This window comes from Protomyctophum bolini (assembly GCF_963924005.1).
Source record: "Protomyctophum bolini genome assembly, chromosome: 16".
NCBI classification, from domain to species: Eukaryota; Metazoa; Chordata; class Actinopteri; order Myctophiformes; family Myctophidae; genus Protomyctophum; species Protomyctophum bolini.
Genome location: NC_137877.1, coordinates 12,221,730 through 12,240,024, shown reverse-complemented (window position 1 = coordinate 12,240,024; position 18,295 = coordinate 12,221,730). Strand labels below are relative to the sequence as shown.

Sequence of the window (18,295 nt, the reverse complement as noted above, 5' to 3'; positions counted from 1 at the left end):
ATGGGTCTGCTGGACAAGCTGTCCGCCTGGCTGGGCCTCAGGAAGACAGAGGTCAACGTCTTGTGTCTGGGTCTGGACAACAGCGGCAAGACCACCATCATCAACCAGCTGAAACCCACCAACGTGAGTCTATCTGTCTGCCTGTCTGCCTGTCTGTCTGCCTGTCTGTCTGTCTGCCTGTCTGTCTGTTGCCAACAAAGTAAGCTGGGGTATGCTCATGTTAACTCAGAGAAATGGAACCAAATGGACCCTTGTAACAAACTTTAGCAAACGTGGAGTGGAGATGAAACTGCTTTGTGTTTTCAGTGCACGGGTCATTTAGGTCCGCTGACTAAGGAGTGGCAGCATGTTAGTCAGGTAAACACACACACCACGTCAACACGCTGTCAAATTATAGCCTACGCTCCAACCACGTTGACATTATGCTTCTGCCATTACCTGTCTGTCTGCCTTTTGTGTGTGTATACGTGTGCGTGCGTGCGTGCGTGCATGCGTGCGTGAATGTAAACAGGCGCACCATGAAGACATTGTCCCGACCATTGGCTTCAATATTGAAAAGTTCAAGAGTTCCAGGTACATTCATTCTTACACTCTGATGAATTGAACATGGAGGACACCGATGTATAAACAAGTCATATAGTGCATGGGTTTATCCTTTTAGTAGTTTTTGTGTTGACCTGGCTGTATATACCTTCCTTGGACTGTACCATTCTGTAATCTGTTAATAACTGTTTCAATCAATCAATCAATCAATAAATCACTATCTATATCAGGGGTTGTCAGACCACCAGCGTAGGGTCCATTGGGCCAGCCGGGCCGTGGTCTAGTCAGTTCAGAGCTGACCGAGTGAGTTCAGAGCTGGCCCAGTATAACGTTGAAAAGAGAGGAGCGAAAAAAAACAAGAACAACCAGAGAAAAGCCTACTTTGGCAGCACTTCGCCATCTGTGCATCCACATTTCTGTTAGTATAGCAATCCACAGCAAGCTGCCCTTTGATTTAAATGGTCCACCGTTAGCAATTCGGCAAAATCGTTCTCACCGGACTTGCACTCCCCCCACACAATTGCATTTACATATACATAATACAGTATACTGATACTGTATATACTGATCGTGGTGTGAATTTCTATGATAAATCTGATATTTGTGATTTTGCAGTTTGTCCTTCACCGTCTTCGACATGTCTGGACAGAGTCGGTACCGAAACCTCTGGGAGCATTACTACAAGTACAGCGCACGCATGCACACACACACACACACACACACACACACACACACACACACACACACACGCACACAGGCACATGCACACATGCACGCACACATGCACACACACGCAGACACATGAATGAAATAATTAGCTTATGATTAGTCAAAAATTCAAACAAGTCATATTACACTTTCTACTCAAACAATCAGTTCAGTAAAGCTTCATAAATACATTATCGTGGGGGGGTAACAGTACACAAGTAATTGATTATGAAGATCATTTTTTTGCTGCTATTGTTATCACTATTGCAATGGATGTTGAAACGGTATAGCAGTATTAAAATGGATGTAATGATGCGTTTAGTTTAGGGGTGCACGATTATGAAATTATGGCCGATATCCGATTTCCGATTATTTGCATGCCGATTCTGATATTATACAGAGGACCTCAATGGAAACAAGCCTAGTGTTTAGTTTGGCCCAAAGCCTGTCAATAAAGTATTCAATCAATCAATAAATAGCCAGTACTATTTGTACTGTGTCTGGTGTCACTACTGAATGAGATTTTTTTTCTTAAGATTTTACATCATACTTGATTTGGCTTTTGTTCTAGACAGACTAGATTTATACTGAACTCATTGATGCTTTTTTACTGATGGTGCATGTTTTTAAGGCCGATATGGATTCTGATTATGCTACAGATTATATTGTGCATCCCTATAGTTAAAATGGATGTAATGATGCTTTTCGTCCAGTCCTCCTCAGAGACAATCATTACATCATATTTATGTCGTCCTGTCCTCTTCAGGGACAGTCATGACATCATATTTATTTCATCCTCTTCAGGGACAGTAATGACATATTTATTTCATCCTCTTCAGGGACAGTCATGACATCATATTTATTTCATCCTCTTCCGAGACAGTCATGACATCATATTTATTTCATCCTCTTCCGAGACAGTCATGACATCATATTTATTTCATCCTCTTCCGAGACAGTCATGACATCATATTTATTTCGTCCTCCTCAGAGACAGCCATGCCATCATATTCGTCATCGACAGCGGTGACAAGTTAAGGATGGTCGTTGCCAAAGAGGAGCTGGACACTCTACTGAACCACCAGGGTAAGAACTGGAATGGACTCTACTGAACCACCAGGGTAAGAACTGGAATGGACTCTACTGAACCACCAGGGTAAGAACTGGACTGGACTCTACTGAACCACCAGGGTAAGAACTGGACTGGACTCTACTGAACCACCAGGGTAAGAACTGGAATGGACCCTACTGAACCACCAGGGTAAGAACTGGACTGGACTCTACTGAACCACCAGGGTAAGAACTGGACTGGACTCTACTGAACCACCAGGGTAAGAACTGGACTGGACTCTACTGAACCACCAGGGTAAGAACTGGACTGGACTATACTGAACCACCAGGGTAAGAACTGGACTGGACTCTACTGAACCACCAGGGTAAGAACTGGACTGGACTCTACTGAACCACCAGGGTAAGAACTGGACTGGACTCTACTGAACCACCAGAGTAAGAACCGGACTGGACTCTACTGAACCACCAGGGTAAGAACTTGACTGGACTCTGGAAGTTTTGGCAGTTCTGTGCCGTTGTTTTCTACGAAATTCAGCAATATATGGTAGAGGGTCATGAGAATCGCTCAAGAACAGAACAGAAGCTCACAGTGATCCGTCAAAGGACCTCTGACTTTAGATCTAGCTGTCATTGTGCATATTGTGTATAGCTTTTTATCTTTATTGCTTAATTGCTGTTTTGGTTTACCATTTCTTGTTTGCCTGCTCAGTCCAGACAAAAACCGGATGGCCTGTGCGGTTCTTTGTTCTATTGTCTTATTGTCTTATTGTTCTATTGTCTTATTGTTCTATTGTTCCAGACATAAAGGACAGGAGGATGCCTGTGCTGTTCTTTGCCAACAAGACGGACCTGAAAGACGCCGTGTCCTCCGTCAAGGTGTCCCAGCATCTGTGTCTGGAGAACATCAGAGACAAGCCCTGGCACATCTGGTACTGTACACAATACATACTGTACACCATACTGTATATACTGTACACCATACTGTGTGTCTTTTCAGTGCCTGCAGCGATGTTCTTACCTTAGAATACGTGTCAGAAAGCGTAACTCCAGAGCTCTACTGTGTCTTTTCAGTGCCAGTGATGTTCTTACCTTAGAATACGTGTCAGAAAGCATAACTCCAGAGCTCTACTGTGTCTTTTCAGTGCCAGCGATGTTCTTACCTTAGAATACGTGTCAGAAAGCGTAACTCCAGAGCTCTACTGTGTCTTTTCAGTGCCAGCGATGTTCTTACCTTAGAATACGTGTCAGAAAGCATAACTCCAGAGCTCTACTGTGTCTTTTCAGTGCCAGCGATGTTCTTACCTTAGAATACGTGTCAGAAAGCGTAACTCCAGAGCTCTACTGTGTCTTTTCAGTGCCAGCGATGTTCTTACCTTAGAATACGTGTCAGAAAGCGTAACTCCAGAGCTCTACTGTGTCTTTTCAGTGCCAGCGATGCGATCAAAGGAGAAGGCCTTCAGGAGGGCGTCGACTGGCTACAAGGTAACTGTCCGTCTTTAGTACTGAGATAGAAAAAGTACTGCATTCAGAATTTTACCTGAGTAAAAATACAACTGCAAAAGTACTCATGACACAGAACAACGACCTATTTGTTTTCAACGTGTCAATCATTTGAAAATAGCAGATCAACAAGCTCACAAACGTGTGGCACTATGACACTTGAGCTTGTGGATCAGCTATTTTCAAATGGACGAACATTATAAAGCAGGGCTTAATTAGTTTATAATGTATGTTTTATCATAATAATTTAATTATGCACAGTAACTGATAATTTGATATAATGGTATAGGAGAGTAAAAAATACAATCATTTGATTTGGAGACATATGCCTACCGATTTTTCCCGATCCGATCTTTATATTTTTACACTTACGCCATATCACAATAGCAAATATCCTAATGTATGTCACTCTATAGTGTAGTCTGTTGTGTTGCCTTTCAATTATTGAAAGGCAAAATGTGACTATACTTTTATTAGTGGTTTTTTTTCTTGAAAGCATGGAATCATAGCCTAGTGCAGAGAGTAGAAACAAAGTAATAGTAGTAGTAAAGTAAATCACACCTGTGTGAAGTGAGGGGCACTCTTATCAGCATACATCATCTCATTCAGGCCAATCACAATTTGCGTCCTCACTTTTGTCTTAAATATTCATTCGTCAATTGCATTTAATGTTTGTGTTAAGACTGACATAAAAGGAAACAACTCCAATATTTCCAACTCAAGTCAACTTTTTTTTTTCCAACTTTTTTTTACAGTTGGCTTCATTTGTTGACTTCTTGAATCAGGTTGAAAACAAAGAAACAAAAAGGTTTAACAACAATGCCAAACAATCAACTTATAATCTTGTTAGTATAAAATAGTGGCTTAATTATGAATACATTTTTAATTATATTACTGTATGTATAATCTGAATACGGTTAGGGTTAGGGAATAAAATTAACGATTCCCTCAAATATTATTCACAGCCCGTCACAACTCGAATAGTCTCTTTTTTGTCTTTTTTCCATAAAATGACAATGACTATTTCTCAAATTCTACTGTAAGTTGTGGGAACATTTGATCCTCACAAGAACGAACACACACACACACACACACACACACACACACACACAGATTGACTTCTCTTCTCCTGCAGATCATATCAGAACAGCGATGCTTGATGACAGCGTGAACGCATGACATGTGACGCACGCTGCATGCGTCCCTCCCACCCGGTCGACGCCCGCTGCATGCGTCCCGCAGATTTGACTCTGAAAAGCACCGCCTTCTGTTGAAAATCAATACAAATCACACCCATGTGAAGTGAGTGGTGCAACTCCGTGTGGGGGTCCCCGGAGCAAATTTTGAGAACCACTGGTGTGCTATAATGTGCCATAGATAGTGTCGTAGTAAATCAGCATCACACATATTCTGAATAAAACCTGACATTCAGTGAATTAGGTCTTATGATCAAAACAAGAGCTGTATAATGTATAGAACATAAAGAATGTGCCGCGGACAAGCCCGAGTCATTGCTCACGGACATCATGTGTCCGTTCTACGATGACCCCTGCATTTAAACTTCCTGTTATTGGTGAGGGAGGTACAGGACAGGAGACGAATGCAGACAATAGTCTGGCAGCCGGGGTTGTGGAGTGGAAAATGTGGTGTATATAGTCTATTATATTGGCCTAAAACATCGTCTATTATACATGCATTCATGAATCCACTTGCTGACCGGCTGTCGGTATTGAGCAATTTGTTTCATAGGGGTTTATGTGACCATAATATGGTCACATATAAAAGGTATGGAATATTATACCATTAACATCCTTACAAGACAAGATTTTCAAAATGTCATTATGGTTTAAGTAGCATGTGACGTGTCAAACTAAGGGGTTTCCATGATTCTGATTCCATTCCAAGCATTAGTTTTGCACAAAAAACACTCCTTGGGCTAAAAAAAAAACAAATGAACCCTTGCGGGTCCATTTGGTTTCATTTTAAACTCTCAAGAGTTAAAGATCTATATTCTATAGGTGTCCATTGGGTTACCAACTCTCCATCATGTAGCTGGGGACCACTGTCGAGAAGTGCCATCGAGAAGTGCCTGTCGCAATTGGACTTCCTATATCGCACCTTAGACAGAAATGGTGATAAAAGCCACTGCTCATTTGGACTTCCTATCGCACCTTAGACAGAAATGGTGGTAAAAGCCACTGCTCATTTGGACTTCCTATCGCACCTTAGACAGAAATGGTGGTAAAAGCCACTGCTCATTTGGACTTCCTATCGCACCTTAGACAGAAATGGTGGTAAAAGCCACTGCTCATTTGCCGATAGATTTAGGTGCTGGATTCACAAAAGTATAGAAATGAAAAATAAATAAAGGGACACTCAAATCTGTGCACAATCAGGTATTTATTGCAAGCTTTCGGAAGGTCAATAGACCGAAAGCTTGCAAAATTAATGTCCTAGCACCTTAAAATCGGAAAATCGTCTATTGTTGAGCGCAAGCGAAGGCATGACCACAGTGAGTTGTTTTTTTATTACAACTGAATAAAGCAACCTTCTTCTTTTTTTTAACACTTGCAGTTGCTTGTTTTGATTATGCAATTCAACTTGATGTCATTTCAGACATTGAATTCATCTGAAACGAGAGAATACTGTATGCATATGGTTGCCTGGATAACAATAAAAACTTGGTATTTGCATAGTGTGTGCTGTTATTTTGTTTTATTTGTCCTTTTATAAAAGCTTGGCCAAAACAAATCTGCCTTCCAGACATTCATAAATAAATCATAAATAAATCTGAATGAAGTTATCTTTAATTACATTATTATAAGTAATACTATTAGAGTTGTACTATTACTCGAACGAAAATAAAAGCTTGGGGGGGGGGGGGGGGGGGATGTGCAATGCAAATGAAAGACATATACTGTGTATCCCTATTCCCTGACATAATTTTATAGCTAAACGGACAGAATTCTATTTTATTTGAATGATGAAACCCAGCTGCCATTAATAGTTGGAAATGGAAATGGAAATGGAAATTGCGGAAATGGAAATTGCGGAAATTGTAATTGCGGAAATTGCGGAAATGGTGGAAATGGAAATTGCGGAAAATGCGGAAATGGAAATTGCGGAAATGCTAATTGCGGAAATGGTGGAAATGGAAATTGAGGAAATTGAGGAAATGGAAATTGAGGAAATTGCGGAAATTGCGGAAATGGTAATTGCGGAAATCTATTTTCAGGTAGATTGTTTTATTTTACTCAGTCAGCCATATCACTACTCATTTTTTTTAATGAAAAAGGTCATAGCTGGGTAATCTATTTTCAGGCAAATTGTGTTTATTGTATTTTATTTTACTCAGCCATAACAATTTATTTTCTGTTAACCAACTTGCTGGTTGGCAGGCAGGCAGACAGCTACTCATAGACAGGCAGACAGACAGACAGCTACTCATGGAGAATTGGACAGGCAGGCAGTCAGACAGCTACTCATAGACAGGCAGACAGACAGCTACTCATGGAGAATTAGGCAGGCAGACAGCTACTCATGGACAATTGGACAGGCAGGAAGGCAGACAGCTACTCATAGACAGACAGACAGCTACTCATGGACAATTGGACAGGCAGGAAGGCAGACAGCTACTCATAGACAGGCAGACAGACAGCTACTCATGGACAATTAGGCAGGCAGGCAGACAGCTACTCATAGACAGGCAGACAGACAGCTACTCATGGACAATTAGGCAGGCAGGCAGGCAGACAGCTACTCAGACAGGCAGACAGACAGCTACTCATGGACAATTGGACAGGCAGGCAGACAGACAGCTACTCATAGACAGGCAGGCAGACAGCTACTCATAGACAGGCAGACAGTAAGACAGCTACTCATTGACAGACAGACAAATAACTACTCATGGACAGACAGACAGACAGGCAGGCAGGCAGGCAGGCAGGCAGGCAGGCAGGCAAAGAGCTACTCATGTTATGTTATTATGTTATTATAACAGCTACTCATGTTATGTGCAATAATTTGTGCAGTTATGGAAACAGCTCTTTGTGTTTATGCAAGAAAATGTAACACATTTATTTATTTACATATTGTGTGCATGCACATTGTACTTTGATACATTTTGCGAAAATAAAGCAATTGAAAGAGAGAAGTTATCAAGTATCATTAATGTCGTAATTTTATCTACTGGCCCCTTGCCATTTTTGTAATGTGGCCCACAGGTAAATCTATTTGAGTATCCCTGCTCTAGTCTACAGTATGCCTTGAAATGTATCTTGTAGCCTATAGTATGTAGCATTGTAACATGTCAATACAGTAGTAACAGTACAGTGCTGTGTACCTGTTTTAAGAAGCAATTTGATTTGATGAGAATGTGATTTCACGATGATACAAATAATTCATGGTTATATAAATAAGTTCATGGGGACATGACAGTTAAAAAAATAATTAATTCTAAACAACACAAGACATGGTAAAAGCCAAACAGTATATTCCAGTATATTGATGCTGAGAAAAGTAAACATAATATGAATATGAATGGAAAATATGTATTGTGATTTGTGATGAATATGTATGAGAAAGGATGGGTTTATTGATATTGTGTGAAAATGTGAATGTTCATACATTAATAATAATAATAATAAAACTTTATTTGTATAGCACCTTTCATGACATGAAATGCAGCTCAAAGTGCTTTACAGAGCAATGGAAAAAAAAGAAAAGCAAGGGAAATTTAAAAACAGTAATGCAATACAGTGAGGACATGAATAACAAAAAATAAAAGATCAATTAAAAGCAATGTTGTAGAAGTGGGTCTTGAGCGGTGCTTTAAAAATGTCTACAGAGGCTGCCTGACGAAGGTACAGTGGGAGCTATTTGTTCCATGCCGTCGGCCCGTAGAAGCAAAAAGCTGCTTCCCCGTATTTTTTAGTTGCCATTTTTTTAGGCAAAGCGAGCAGGCCAGCAGTGGAAGACCTTAGGGGGGCGGTTTGGGACATATTTAGGCAGGCAGTCATGTAGGTAGGAAGGTGCGAGACCATTGAGAGCTTTATACACAAGTAAAATAATTTTAAAATAAATCCTAAAAACAACCGGAAGCCAGCTAGTGCAGTGAAGCCGAAACTGAAGTAATATGATCTCTCATCTTAGTTCTAGTTAAAACTCTGGCTGCTGCATTTTGGACAAGTTGTAATCTGTCAGTTGTTTTCTTATGCAGTCCAGAAAAAAGTTCATTGCAGTAATCAAGCCGAGAAAAAACTAAGGCGTGGATTAGCGTTTTTGCATCGTCCAAAGACAAATAGGCTCTGATTCGTGCAATATTTCTAAGGTGAAAAAAGGCAATCTTGGTAACATGATTAATGTATGAATTAAAATTCAGAATCAATAATGACCCCCAGGTTCTTTACTGTACTGTTACTTTCTGTGGTGTGATTGTGATATGAGAGAAAGACTACAGAGTCGAGGGGTGATGACATCACAGGGGGCGACCGGGCCCTGGGCTCGTGAGACAGGAACAGACAGACAGGTGGTTTACAAACATGCAGAGAGAGTTAATAAATACTATCCACGTTATAATACAGTCGGACTCACGCGTATGTTATTCACTAACACGACATGGTGTCAGAAGTCCTGTAGTTGATGTGGAGTGGAGAAAGTCTTTGTACACGAAGCCAGAAGTAAAGAAAGTCGGGGAGTGAAGGACGTTATGATTGCCGGGGACGGAGGCGCGGCCCGGCAGCATTTATTAGGCTACTTGAAAGGTAAATTGAATCCCCGGAAGAACCCCAAGCAGGATTATAGGACACCAGAACATAGCCCCGCTCGGAACCCTACGTACAGTTTGTTTACACTACAAACCAGAACACTGAACAGGCTTTTTGTCAGCGCCACCCATATAGACATAGCCAGCCATGACATGAGCTGAGCACCAACAGGAGATGGACGGTGGAGTGACAGTGACTTGTATGACCTAGTACTCAGGTGAAGTCAGCTGTGCAGGCTATTATGCTTATAAGAAAATGGAAAAGGTGCTGCTGATTCTGATAAAGTTCAGAACAGACACCTGTCTGTCTCAGAGAGGGAGAGGGGAGTTGGAGCCTGTCTAGAAAGTTTGTTCTAGCTCGTTATTTTAAATATGAATACATACACACATTGTCCACATGGGGGCACCAAAGCATCACCTGTAGTGTGTGTGTGTGTGTGTGTGTGTGTGTGTGTGATGTGTGTGTCAACCCTTTCTTAAACCTGTGGGACATCATGGTGTATTGTAATCACCCCTGTATGTCTGTTTAATTTTTTTAATTAGTTTGTTAGACACAGTGATAACTTGGGACAGTTTTAACCCCATTTGTTTAAAATTGGCAGACTAGTTGGTGTATAACTGTATACAGTATAGATTATGCATTTAGTCGCTTTCAAATTGGCCAAGTTCACAGCACAAGGTTGAACTGTATACAGACAGTAGCTCCATGCTTCTACATGGGTCATATTTAACAGACCTGTACTATCTCTCTGAGCTAAATAGTTGTGTGTAAGAAAGAGAGTCAGAGGGTGTATTCAATATTCACGTACTTTAACTGTACGCAATCGGTAGAATTAGGTTGCCGTTGTGTCTTTTATTACTTAGTCTTTTTTGTTTCGTTTTCCAGAAGAAAAAATTATAATAATATATATATATATATATATATATATATGGCTTGACATCTATTCTTTTGTCTTGTTTTCAGCCAATAGCAGAGCAGCTCACCAGACCTACTCGTGGCGTCACAGGACAGGCATAGGCCCGGCCCTCGATGGGAGGGGCACAGCTGGCATCGCCGCCGCTGCCCTGAGGACCTCTGCCAGGCAGTGACCCAGCCAAGCAGCGGTAACCGGGGGTGACAGCCAATGGAGGGGAGCAGAGGGGAGGGCCGTCGCCATTAGACTGTAAAGGTAAAGTATGTACTATAACGTAGCTAGGGAACTTTAACCTTCAAAGAACGTGCATCCGAGCACCCCTGGGGCCAAACAAAATGCGGTGCACAGTGCACACACACATCAAGGAGGGATCTCTGCGTAGAGTCGACAGGATGTGGCCCTGAAGGTTTAACTTGAAACGCACACGTTCTAACAGCACACCTCCACACCTTTACCGATGTGTCAGACTGAATGTGGCTTCTGGCTTCAACCTCAGAGTGAAAGGAGAGCAGCTCATTGGTGGGGTGGTATGGGTGTCAGAATCCAGGGGGGGCTCCCCCAGGTATGAAGTGTAGTGTACCTGTCTGATAATGGAATGGAGGTCTGGAAAACCTGCACCAAAAGTGCAGTTCAATGAACCAAAATCAGGTTCAGATGCTGGCCTCCAGAACTACATTTGCCCCTGCTGGCCTATAATCAGATCCAATCATAGTCTACACATTGTCTCCCTCTGAGCTTTTACTGTCTCATTCATTTAAGAAAATATACTGTACAAAGGCAAAGGTAGTGAATCGATCCACTCCTTAAACATATACAGTACTTTATTTAAATTTTCTATCGTTTGGCTTTCATATTAACGTGGCATGTAGCTTTTCTCAGATATGACATTTTTTAATTGCTTTTGTGAGTTAGAATGGTTCTAATTATGTAATACATTATAAAATGTCAGTTTACTGTACCTTCCTCTACCTTGTGCTATTTGCTTCTACCACAAATAATGGCACTATGTATTCTTAGCGGGCAAGTCCCATCATTGTTACGCGGCTCTACTCGTGCATTGTAGCACTTGCCCTAGCCTAGCCCCTTATAGATAGCACTTTATGTAGACTTACCGTAGATAGTATTTTAGACAGACTTATAGCTCGTTACGTAGACAGCACTAGAATTGCATTTTATGTAGTCATAGCACTTTATAGTACACATGTATATTGTATAATATATAATATAGTATAGTATGTATAGTTAACATAGATACTCCACTGTTACGTTCTTAGTTTATACATGATTCCTGATAACTACTTTTTATATATGTGATGTATGCCATGCTTTTGTTTTTGCTTAATGTAAGTCGCTCTGGATCAAGAGCGTCTGCTAAATGCCTAAATTTTAAATTGTGGACATAAAACATTTATGTGTAACTTGTGCCTCCTGAAACATTCTGGGTGCAATATGCTCTGGCAATCGCCTGTTATACTTCTGTTATCCAACAGCACAGGCTTACACATGAATGGTGTGTAATAGTTTGGCTTAAAGTCTGATCAGCCTAAGTACTGTATGGTTAGCCCTTTAATCTGGATCTGGCAGAATGCATTTCGTTGGCCACCAATCTATAGGCCAACTTAAAATTACTTGCAGTTGTAAACTTAAAGGCCTACAATACAAAATAAATAATGAAGTTGCATAATTTGACACAGAATCATGCCACACTAAGGGCCCTGTGCCATTTACTAAAGTCGCATATATAATCATTCACTTATGTATGGAAGAATTCATTTTAAGATGTTTCATACAGTATTTGAAGACCATAATGTCAAACAAAGGGGATGGAGAGAATGTGGAGTGGTGTTTAGGGCAGTGGAGGTTACTGGTTTATCCTGTGTTGCAGTTACAGTATGTGGAGTGGGTTACCTGCAAGCTTTAAGTCGATTTGCTTCATTGTTAAAACTTCAAGTCGTCCATAAAGATCTGGCTGAAAAGCAGCTGGACCTAATTCTAACCATCATCAATTAATCTATTTGTAACAGTTAGCCTACTTGTAGAAATTTGAATTTGTATGTCCCTGCTACCCTCTCGCCCCATGGCAACACATGGCACTCAGTTCATAACAAACACAATACATTCAAGATTTTTTGCTTTTTTATCCTTTTGACACGCATGTACAAATATGTATGTCATGTATATGATTTATTTTACAGTAAAACATAAATCAATCAATCAATCCAAACTCTGTAGATAGGTTGTAGTCTCACATAGTCATAGTGTCTGCATCAGAAATAACTGGGTATGATCACTTAGATCAACTAACACGGGGTTCAGTAAAACACCCTGACCTGGACAGTGATCCACAAGTCCTAGACTCTTTTCCTGGCTCCCGGACTGTGGAATCTCCCCATTACAGTCAGAACTGCAGTCTCACTACCAATTTTCCACCTCTTCAGACTCTACCTCCTAGCACTCCTTTCTGGTTTGTAGTGACTACAGTACACATTAAAAAAATGTTATTTAGACAGATGGGTTCATTGGAGGGTTGTCCCGGGCCGATCACATCATTTTGACATTATTGGAATCGGATCGGGAGCAAAAAACTTGATCGGGACATCCCTAGTAGCAATATTCTATCCATATCATGATATTAGACTGGATATTGTACTATTGTGATATAGTAGTAGTAAGTAGCCTTGCCGAGCCATGAGGCCCATAGGGCAGGAGCCTACGCTAGTATGTCGCAGGGAGGCACTGGGTCCCATTCTTAGAGTCTTTGGTATGACCCGGCCGGGGATCGAACCCCGAACTCCCAGTCTCAGGGCGGACACTCTAACCACAAGGCCACTATTGTGATATGGTATTGTATAAGTGTTGTATAAAAAATATAAATATCGGATCTGGAAAATCTGTATCGGGCAGATACTCAAAAGCAAATGATCGGAAACGGATCGGGATTTATTTGTATTTTTATAGAGGAATAGACAGTAGGCTGACAGGACATGGGGGAGAGAAGGGGGGGTGACATGCAGTAAAGGCCATCGGGATCTGGAGCCGAACCTGCGGCACACTGCCAGACTGGATTACCAGCCAAGGTGCCTGGACCGCTGAGCCACGGCCCAGGCCCCTAGTTCATTGTTTATCTCATCTGGTTTCTTTGAGGCACTGCTTATGTGACTATTTATGTACTGTGTTTATTGACTGGAGTTGCGTACTCTGCGCTTATTCCCATATTGTACTTTGTAAGTCACGGAATAAAATAAATGTACTCAAGTACTGTACTTGCATATGTACATTATTTTACTACATTGTGGTACAGTGATTCTCAACCTCCAGTTTGACATGTCAGACCCCCAGTTTGACATGCATTAGTCTACGGACCCCCATTGAATGGTATTTCTATCTCTGGGACCGCCAATTTATATTGTAAAATCAATGTTTGGTTCCATTTGTACACTCTGAGAGTGTACAAATGGAACCAAATTGACCTGTTGGGGTCCGTTTGGTTCCATTTGTACACTCTCAGAGTTACAGACCCATAAGGGTCCATTTGGTTCCAAACTATCATTTAGCTGGGGACTAAATTGTGTTTCTACATTGTGCTACTGTTCATTTTACTTAAGAAAAAGAATCAGAGTACTTCTTCCAGCTCAGTGGCCTTGTGGTTAGAGTGTCCGCCCTTAGACTGGGAGGTCGGGGTTCAATCCCCGGCCGGGTCATACCAAAGACTCTAAAAATGGGCCCCAGTGCCTCCCTGCTTGCATGGCACTCAGCATCAAGGGTTGGATTGGGGGGTAAGTCCCTGCGACATACTAGCGTCATGTCCAGGGGGTGTACTTGTACATCAAGCTGCCTCAAGCTACAGAAACAGGAGATAGGCTCCTGCCCTTTGGGCCTCATGGCTCGGCAAGGCTACTTACTTACTTACAGTTCTACCACTGAGGGGAAAGAACATTTTCATGGTAATCATTTAGCAACTCGTTCTCACCGACACGTTTTCTTCAAAGCAGCGCACCTACGCAACAATAAAAGAAAAACAAAACAGGAGTAAAGAGAGTGCACTAATGAGTTCCCTGGTTACCTCAAGTCTTGGCGACGCGACCAATAAAGTGTTATTAGCCATGCTTTATGAGAACTGTCAGCCCACATCTGGAACGTTGTCTTTAACCAATCGGATTGCTTGGCTAAAACTACCTGTTACATAACCCTGTTACACCCATGCCTTAAATTTTATTTTTAATCTTTTGTTGAACCACAGAGGGTGATGGAACACAGCAGATCTACAAGCGCACAGCGTGCCATGGAGCGGCGCGTAGTGAACTTGTAGATCGGCTAATATTCGCCACGGGACACCGCCGTACGACAAAAGTATATGAGGTTTTACAATGACGGCCAGGCTTGTCGCAGATCTCCTTTTTGGACCATTGGATCTCATTTACTATTAGAGCCCCCTAGACACAGTTTGTCCTGCCTGAATTATTTTTTTCCGTAGATATTTCACAGAAAGACAGATTATAAGCCTACCTAGTACTTGCCATAGTTTATTTATTTTTGAAGGTCTTAAAATGCTCTTCCACACACCGATTTGTTTTTCAGAGACAACTGGTTTATTTACATGCTTGTTTAGTACAGATTCGTTGGGGGTTTAATTGCAGTAGTTAGTTATAGCACACAAAGTGGTTAGCGACAAACCATAAGCAAGTAATATAAATGGCAAATATAAGAACATAACAAATTTAAAAAAAGAGTGATCTGTGAGAAAATAAAACATGAATATAAAAAAAGACGTAACACAGGACACAACATAACACAGCGTTGCAGGAGATGACAAACTAAATAATTGGCTGTACTGTACTGTACTGTACTGTATTGTACTGTACTGTACTGTACTGTACGATCAGCCCATTCAGCCAGAACATCCCAATGTGGAATTATGCTTAATGCTCTGAGCTTGTATATCTGCTGTTTCTGTCTCGGCACTCGACATAAATCATAATTAATAATTATAGCTATGTTTACTGTACTGTATGTGTCCGGTCAGGGCAGTACAGGAATGTTTGGCCATTTGTATTTATCACGATGAGATGACAGACGGGGCGTGTGTGTGTGTGTGTGTGTGTGTGTGTGTGTGTGTGTGTGTGTGTGTGTGTGTGTGTGTGTGTGTGTGTGTGTGTGTGTGTGTGTGTGTGTGTGTGTGTGTGTGTGTGTGTGTGTGTGTGTGTGTGTGTGTGTGTGTGTGTGTGCGCGCGCGCGCGCATGTTTATTATGTGTAACGAACCAAGAGGTGGGCTGCCCGCAGGGGTTTGTGGGGTTGCCAGTTAAGGGGGGTTCAGACCCCCATCCATCCTCTCTGCTCAAATGTGGGTCACTGCCATCCTCGGGTGATTTCCCACATGCCCCGACCGCCCATCCCCCCCCCCCCCCCCCCCCCAACAAAAAAAACCCCTTATCAAATCACTTCTCCCCATTAACGGTGGTCTTAATTGAACCCATCTCGTTAGCCCCTCTCCTGATGTCTCTCGCAGACACGCCCCCCACCCCACCCCGCCTCCGTGTCGTCATTATCCGGCTATTTTCTGAATCAAGCATTGTAGGTCACAGCATCTGACAGGTCTGTGGGACCCCTCGTGTTTGTGTGTACCCCCAAAGGGTCTCGTTGAAGACAAAAGGCACCGCGAGTAGTCCACAGTGGAACCCTTCCCCTCCCCCCCCCCAGCTCTGTTTACTCTCCTCTCTCTACAGGTCGCTGCATAGCGGGTGTATCGGAATGAGAAGGCACACATGGCTTTGGTAGCGTCTTGCGAGTCTTATACGAGTCTTTTTGTCGGCTTTGCGAATGCGATACGGACGCGATCAAATATCAAAAAATATTTTTGAGCTAGTAGTAGATGAGTGAGCTTGTAGATCTGCTATATTTCAGCTATTATTGACGATTTTAGAAACGGCGTAAAACGGGGATACGACGACAGTTTTGCCATGTCACGATGTTATGACATGCAAAATCCCAGATGATATCGAGTCTCGTATCACGATATCAATCGATGATATCAATATATTGACCAAGCCCTTCCTCTCTTCCCTCTCGTTCCTCTCAGTCGGATGTCTGTGAGGAACACAGTGAAAAGGTCAAGAGACGCACAGGGCCGTGGGGGAGATGCACGGGGTCAGGCTTTAAGTGGTGTGTGTGTGTGTGTGTGTGTGTGTGTGTGTGTGTGTGTGTGTGTGTGTGTGTGTGTGTGTGTGTGTGTGTGCGCGTGTGTGCGTTGTGTGTGTGTGTGTGTCCACCCCTCCCCCCCACCTCCCCCGGAGGGCTCACTGTCTCGGCATGAAAGGAGCAGCATCGGCGGGTGGGTGGGAGGTTATGGCGGTTGCTTTTTTTGTTTGTTTACCTTTGACTGCCTCTTTTTGTGTTAAAAAAAAGAGATTCTGACCCTAAAACACATTAGAGCAGCTTAATGGGCGCAGCAACAACAGGCGGCTGGTCATTCGGGCAGTCCTTCGGTTACAGTGACCCGACGTTGTACCGTTTTAAATACCCGCCTATTGAGCACATTTTCTCCCCCCAATGGAAATATCGGGGACAAGACTATTTGACATGCAATGTTCTTTTACCATAAAGTAGTATTATAATCAGAGTTGTCTTATATTCAGCACAATATGGTACCTGTAAAACATCTGAAAAATGCCCCACTTGTCAACATGAATACATAATTGTCTGGGTTTTCACATGTTTTGCACTTACATACTGCAGATGTTTATCATGTTCTGTTCTGTTGAAACACTGTGTTCACTATATGTGCCAAAAGCTAAAATAACCGTCCCTCAAAAAAAGCTAAAATAGTGATTAGGGCTTATAGGGCCGATTCATACTCCTATTTTACCGCTGTAGTGCCGAAATGATTTCGGCTCGTCAGAAATTTTCAGTAGCACCGAAGAGACGACTTTAGCATGGTACCCGCCCCCCCCCCCCCCCCCCGAACCAAAAATGACGTCACATTGTAGGCTCTACAGAGCCGAGCCGACTTTTATTCGGCTCTAAAATAAGAGTATGAATCGCGCCTGACTGTTTATTGGTCCCGCTTTGTGTTTCTGGTCACCCTAAATTCAGTCCCATTCCGTTTTCCTCATGCCCCCTATATTTGCACATTTGAATATTTAAATATTTGTATGTCTGTATTGCTGTGTGTGCATTAGCTCATAATATTACTATTAGATGCTTGTTTCTCTGCTCTCTTTCTTAGTCTCGTGCCTTTTGATTGGTTGACATCCGGGGGAGAGTGATGTGATGTCATTACATCCAGGTCATCTGATCCAAAGACATGCAGGACTGCGCTTTTTGTGTTTGTGAAATTGTTGCATCGATGAGCATATGACTTATATATGCTACTGGGGGGGGAGGGGTCACTAGCTGTACTCTGTTCTGTTGACTCCAACAGCCTTTGAAAAGCAAACTGCCTGACCAGTCCAATCTTCTTGGTATTCTAGTCTTAAGCAGTATCATATGATGCGAAAATATCCGATCTACAACCTCACAACGCGTTGTGATGTGAGCTTGTACAGTAGGTCTTCTGTTTTTGAATGGCAAAATGGTTATCATTTGAAAACTTAAAGTAGGGGTGCTTCCATTTTGTCATGCGACTTCAGAAACGACTATAATAGCCATGGTTCACAGATCCCCGGCCTATACGATCCCTTCTGGAGGAAGAGACGGAGTCAATTCAATTCAATTCAAAGGGCTTTATTGGCATGAGAAAACATACGTTTACATTGCCAAAGCAGAAAGAACAATACAACAATACAGCAATACAATCAA

General features: G+C 42.1%; 1 protein-coding gene across 1 annotated transcript in view; it reads left to right on the top strand.

Annotated features, from left to right (window-relative positions):
- The window catches only part of LOC308330426 (ADP-ribosylation factor-like protein 6), a gene marked incomplete at both ends in the record, with an annotated part of 55,972 nt that continues 37,677 nt past the window's right edge, over positions 1 to 18,295 (top strand). Inside the window, 7 exons of the mRNA XM_080785277.1 lie at positions 1 to 123; positions 307 to 357; positions 512 to 573; positions 1,159 to 1,227; positions 2,243 to 2,337; positions 3,122 to 3,251; positions 3,749 to 3,804. Of these exons, the coding sequence (XP_080641403.1) occupies positions 1 to 123; positions 307 to 357; positions 512 to 573; positions 1,159 to 1,227; positions 2,243 to 2,337; positions 3,122 to 3,251; positions 3,749 to 3,804 (586 nt within the window). The remainder of the gene's footprint in view (positions 124 to 306; positions 358 to 511; positions 574 to 1,158; positions 1,228 to 2,242; positions 2,338 to 3,121; positions 3,252 to 3,748; positions 3,805 to 18,295) is intronic.